The 6,483-nt window shown below is 42.4% G+C and overlaps 1 protein-coding gene across 1 annotated transcript; it reads left to right on the forward strand.

The window, feature by feature from the left end:
* The first annotated feature begins 3,902 nt into the window (after nucleotides 1-3,902).
* LOC109768008 (uncharacterized) lies at nucleotides 3,903-5,333 on the forward strand. Its single transcript, XM_020326742.3, has 2 exons — nucleotides 3,903-4,895; nucleotides 5,048-5,333. Exons 1-2 carry the CDS (start codon nucleotides 3,977-3,979, stop codon nucleotides 5,077-5,079), a joined length of 951 nt encoding a protein of 316 aa, XP_020182331.1. The 5' UTR covers nucleotides 3,903-3,976; the 3' UTR covers nucleotides 5,080-5,333.
* The last annotated feature ends 1,150 nt before the right edge of the window (nucleotides 5,334-6,483 follow it).

Genomic DNA, 6,483 nt, shown 5'->3' on the forward strand with positions numbered 1-6,483 from the left:
CTTCTAAATGCTTGACTAGCATTTTTCAAATGCTTGTTCAACATTTTTCCAAATGCTCGATTTACATTTTTATATACATGGTCAAATTTTTTCATCATTTTTAATACATGGTCGACATATTTTCTATACACATTTAACATCTCCCAAATGTTTGGTTAACATTTTTTTAAATACCTGTGAACTTTTTTTTTCCAAAATGCTTGATTAACATTTCTATATACATGATCAAAAGGTTTCATCATTTTTCACTACATGATCAACAATTTTTCTATACACATTCAACATTTTACCGAATGCTTGTTCAAAATTTCCCAAATACTTGTTCTACATTTTTCAAATGTGTTTTGCAGAGTGTTTTTTGTAGAATAGTTTAAAGTCAAAAGAAACGTACAAAAATAAAGCAAAAAACAACAACAGAAAACAGAAAAAACAAGCAAAAAAAGAGGTTGCGGCCTGCTGCACGCGTGGGCTGGCCCATCTTGCTCCCCCTTCAGTGTGTCAGAAGCTAGGACTCGCCGAAGGCGAGATATAAGGGCATCACTAGTTGCTTGGGTTGGATGGATTAGGAAGCAGGATGTACTAAATATACTGGTTATGATACTCAGCGAAGGTTTCGCTGGGGAGATAGGATTTGCGAACATTTTTCGCGGCATTTTATGTCACGGGAACATGGCAATTCCCTCAAGCGAACATGGCAAATTTCACAGCAAATCCCTCGTTTGTAAAATATGCCATGTGTCTCTGAAGGACTTGCCATAAAAATATTCACAAATACCATGCTCCTAGGGGAAAGTTCGCTGGCTATTGCGGTCCAAAAAACCCCGGTGGTAGGTAGTTGTGTTTTAAAAGTTAGAATGGTGCAGAACTGCACAACATGCAAGGTGATGATTAGTAGCCTGAAAAAGCAGGCGGTTATTGGTGCATGTCACAGCTAATCTCCCATGGATGTGCTAGCTTCAGTCGCATCCTCTTTTACGTCAGGATCTGACTCCAACCGCGAATTAGCCCGACGTGTTAAGAAGGAGTACTTGTACCCGGTGGTCCAAGATCAGAGAGTGAACCACCTGCGCGTGGGTTGTCGGACTTGACCCGTGTGAATAGATATATGCAAGCAGTGTCTGGCGAAGAAGTGACTACTCTTATGGTCTAAGAAATTAAATCACATGTTAACTCTCTGTGTTATAACAATTGGCTTGTGACGATTGCATCACAAAGTATACAAACAAGTTTGGGTCGATTCAATATGATCGTTCTTCCAACGTCATATTCTTAATGTTGTTTTAGGACTATCGTTACACTTAACGATATCCTAAGATTCAGAAAGCGTGATCTGCAACAACACTTGAGCTGGTCTTAGAGGTGAGACTAGAAATCATATCTCGCCATTTACTATTCCACACATGCATATGAATTTCCCACTAAATCGCGTATTCGCGAATCATAGTAGTTATAGCATAGAATATAAACTCTTAATTATAAACATGGAATATAATAATACAATATTATTGCCTTACGGCATATTTTCAACATTTAGTTCTTCTTCTTCCTATGTTCAGTTCACTTTAGTTCTTCTTCTATTATGTTATGTTGTTGTTCTGTGTCATCTGTTTTACTTCAAAGAACTTGCGCGTTTTGAAGAAATTGTCGAATCTCCCATTCACCCCCTATTTGATATATGATCATAAGATACATCAAACTCACATGTCCCATGCAATGGCGGAGTTACAAAAAATTCCCTGGGCAGGCTATTCCAAAGGGAACATCACGGATTTTGCTCTCAAGGCCCAACTATACACTGTATGGTGGCTGGACTGGGCGGGCCATGGACTGGTTTTACCCCCAACATTGCTCCACCATTGGTCCCATGATGATCATGTGTGATATTTGAAAGGCACTCAGGGCAAATATTGGTTACAATCCCTTTGCCTTTCTGATATGGGTTGTTCAACATAAATCTTGCTAAGCTTCAGACATCTCTCAACATAGTGGAACCCTCTCAAACTTTCAAATACATGTTCAGATTAATTTAATTTTTGTTTTGTGAAATTTGTGTTTTCTTGTGATTTGTGGTGGGGGCTTGGGGGGGGGGGGGGGGTCACATTTATTCCTAACTTGAAGGGCTTCTTTGACTGCGGGGATTAGAAAAACATACGAATAGGAAATACATGATTGGAATGGCACACTCATTCGAATCTTACATGATTTCAGTCATTTGCTAGCATGAGAGATAGTGCAAAGAAATACCTTGCAATAATTCCTTTGAGTTTCAAACAATCCATACATGAAAAATTCCTTAAAAAGTCAATATTTCAAAATCCATATAAAAATGCTTTGAATCAAAGAGGACCAAGGATGTCTATTAGGTTAGGTTAAAATGTTTATTTTCACTAAGGTTTTAGAGTATTTATGATTTTACTCCCTCTACAGATTATAAATTGTCCTCATCTCCCATATATTTTGATTTTATTTCTCGCGCTTTTCTTCTACAAATACTTCAGGTTCATTTATCAAAATTGATGACTAGCTACCGCACATGCAACAACCACCACCAATACACTAGATACCACCTTGCAGCAGGGTCTGGCACACTTTAATTCAAGGGTATTCAGCTGAATAACCATTTTTAGAAGAACTTTTGTGTTAGCATTTCTCATGTGTGTGTGTGTGTGTGTGTGTGTGTGTGTGCGTGTGTGTGTATGTATGTAATATCTCTATCTCTATACTTTACTTAGAAAAGGAATAGCATCTCTTTTCCTGACAAAGTGCTTCGTCCAAACCTTCAATCCTTTTTCTTAGCATAATTCCTTGAAAACCGCCTTAACTGACTCACCTTTTATTGAGTTAACAAATAAACTTACGCTCCGTTTGGATGTTTGCATTGGGAACCTTTGCATTGCATTGGATTGAATACCAATATCACAGGATCTTGATATTTAGATTGAATGCCAACATTTCTGTTTGGATGTTTACGTATTCGGAACATGGACTTGATATTGAGGTTGAATGCCAAAATGATGTTTACAATTTACATGTTTCAAACTGAAGTATCCATGACATGCCCATTTATTGGAATGATCCATCATCCAATTTCTTCTTACGAGTAATATCTTGAGCGAGAAAGATGGAAGCATGTGCGTGAGGAAGCATCTATACTATCTTGGACCAGAAAGAATACAACTACTCTTTGCTATTGCTTGCAACGAACTCAGCTTCGTGCACCTGCAATTAAAGTAGAGGATGCACACAGAGAGCACACAGGCACATAGGAACAAACTCCGAAATATTACAAAATAAAAATCATAAAGTATACGTAGGTAAGTAAATCGCGAGCCGTATTTGATAAATATTTATTTACACAATCACATTAATACGATCAATTAAATCACAGCTAATGTATTAAAATATTTATACTCAGTTGCAATGCACGAACAATTATCTAGTGTATTAAAGACAAAGTATTATACCTTCATAGTTGACATGTAGTAGTTTGATTTGTAAGTTTAGCATTTTTGTCCATGCAAAAAAAAAAAGGTTTAGCATTTTTGTTTGTTTATATATGTTAATTTTGAATGCCCATCCTTAAAATCCGGGACCCACTGCACGCCTGCCTTGCAGAATTCTCAAATGTGAAATGTAAACAGTTTCAAAAGTTTAGGGTGTGTATATTTTTGGTCCTGGACCTGAAGGGTGCAATCTACAATTTTGTTGCGACTTTCACTTTTTACAAGATGTAAGAGAGAGCAAGAATTCCAAAGCAGTGGACATGAAGACTAATTACATAATAATAATTCAAAAGAAAGCTAAAGCAAAAGCCCCGAAAAAGAAAAGCAAATGATGCCTCCCAGCTCTTCGCCAAAAGCAAGCAAGGAATCGATCCGTGCTGCTTTGTTGCTTAACTAGAATGAATGCAGGTGTTCTTCCCACTCTCGGTCTTCTTGTATCAGCTTCCACACACTTGGCTGTAACAGGGCAATCAATGGCGCTCCTACGTCCGCGCCTAGCCGCCCTGCTCGCTCTGTGCGCGTGCGCCATGGCTGCGCCGGCGGCCGCCGCCAACGTGTCGATCACGACGTGCCGATCCTTCTGCGGCAACATCACGGTGGACTACCCGTTCGCGCTCCACGCCGGGTGCGGCCACGCGGGGTTCCGCGACCTGCTCTACTGCATCGACCGCACGCTCATGCTGCACCTCCCCTCGGGCTCCTACCGCGTCCTCGACGTCGACTACGCCTACCGCGGCCTCACCCTGCACGACCCGGCCATGTCCGACTGCCGCGCCATCGACCGCTCCCCGGGCGGCCGGGGCAACGGGTTCGTCGTCGAGCCGTGGCGCGCGCCGTTCCTGGCCCCGGACCCGGACAACGTGTTCCTCCTCCTCGGCTGCCGCGCCAGCTCGCCGCTCTTCCAGGGCTTCCCCGACCGCCACCTGCCGTGCCGGAACGTGTCCGGGATGGGGTGCGGCGACTACTACGGCTGCCCCGCGTGGGACGACTACGGGCGCCGGCCGTCCGGCGCGGCGTACGGGTCGGCCGTGCCGCCCGAGTGCTGCGCGGTGTCGTGGGGCGCCATCCGGGCGGTGAACGTGAGCCGTCTCCAGTGCGAGGGGTACAGCAGCGCGTACAGCCTCGCGCCGGTGCGCGCCGAGGGGGCCGGCGGGTGGGCGTACGGCATCCGGGTGGCGTGGGCGCTGCCGGAGGCGAACCGGGGGTTCTGCGGCGCGTGCCGCGCCACGGGCGGGGTGTGCGGCCACGACGTGGAGAGCCGCGGCGACCTGTGCCTCTGCGGTGACTGGAACTCGACCTCCAACTGCGACTCCTCGGCGGACGCCGCGCCGTCAAGCGCCGCGGCGCCTGGCGCCGCCATTGCCGCCCTTCTCTTGGCCCTTCTCGCCTCAGGTACCGTAACATATTGACGTAGTACATTTCAGTAGTCTCTTGCTTCTTAGCTGCGATGTATCATTCCATAAGATCTGAATTTGGATGTTGTTTCGAGTTCTCTGCGCCTCTCATTTCATTTGCTGATAGAGGTGTCGCTACGTCTGATGCAGGATTGTCGTCCGGATCAATAGCCAACATTTGACGGCGTCATGTGTTCATCCAACAGTGACGACTGACGAGCTGTTCCTGCCGCCATGATTACCTCCGCCGTCTGGTGCACCGCCATAGTACTTTTGTGTAGACAAAAACTAGTGCGACTGAAATGTTTATCTGCGACATAAATCTTTGATTAGGAAATCAGTGCCATATTACATTCGAAGTATATCTACAAAACTTATGCGAGTTAGAATTGGTGTGCTTTGTGAGCTTGCTCGATTCATCATGCTTATTCGATTTGATGTGGCTCCGTTTGCATCTGTGACTTGTGAGTGAGACGAGAGCACTATTTCTCACAGGAAGAGAAAGAAAAAAGAGCGTCGCTTCCGGGAGGTTTCGAACCTGGGTCGCCTACTTGATCGTGAGGGCAGTTAGCCCACGCTAGACTGCAGTCGCCTAAATAGTAGGTCGGGCCTTCTTAAGTTGAAACGAACCGTGTTTCCATTGTTTCTTTTCCAGGATTTTTCAGTTTTTTTCCACTATTTTCATTGATTTTTCTTTCTCCTTTTTTGTTTTTTCATTTTCTTTTAATTTTTTTGGTTTATTTTGTTTTTTGGTCTTCTTCTCCATTTTTTGTTTGGTTTTCTTTTTTCTTCTCCATTTTTTCTTTGGGTTTTTTCTTGTTTTTTTCGTTTTCACTCTACATTTTCGTATATGTCAAAAATATTTTCTTAATAAGTGATCAACATTTTTTGTACACACGTTCATCATTGTGCGAACGCTTATTCAACATTTTTCAAATACTTGTTCAATATTTTAATACTTATTAAATATTTTTTCAATAATTTCCAAATACTCGTTCAACATTTTTCAAAATACTTGTTCAACATTTTAAATACTTATTCAACATTTTTCAAATACTCATTCAACATTTTTTAATACTTATTCAACATTTTTCAAATACTTGTTCAACATTTTTAATATTTATTCAATATTTTTAGATACTTGTTCAATTTTTTTAATATGCAATCATCAATTTTCAAATACTTGTTCAAGATTTTTAAAATGTGTTTTTAAAGAGTTTTTTTGTAATTTATATTTAGAATATTCTAAAGTATAAAGAAAACTACAAAAATAAAGAAAAAAAGAACAAAAAACAAAAAAAATCAGGCCGTGGCCTCCCGCACGGCTGGGCCAGCCCATCTGGGGCTCCCCCCGACGCGAGGTTTCCCCATGTCTCACTTAAAGCGAGAAATAGGGGTGCTCCTCACAGGGGCATAAGAATATGTTTCGCTCGAAATCAGTACCGAGCCCCAAGCAAACTGACAAAGGCCCATCAAAAGCCCAAATATGTATTGCCATGCATATACGTATCACCGGAAAAAACAAAAAGCGATTACCACAAAAGATACTCATTCAATATAGCTGACCTCTCGAACTCGGTCAATAT

Source organism: Aegilops tauschii, chromosome 1 (genome assembly GCF_002575655.3).
Source record: "Aegilops tauschii subsp. strangulata cultivar AL8/78 chromosome 1, Aet v6.0, whole genome shotgun sequence".
Taxonomy (NCBI): domain Eukaryota; kingdom Viridiplantae; phylum Streptophyta; class Magnoliopsida; order Poales; family Poaceae; genus Aegilops; species Aegilops tauschii.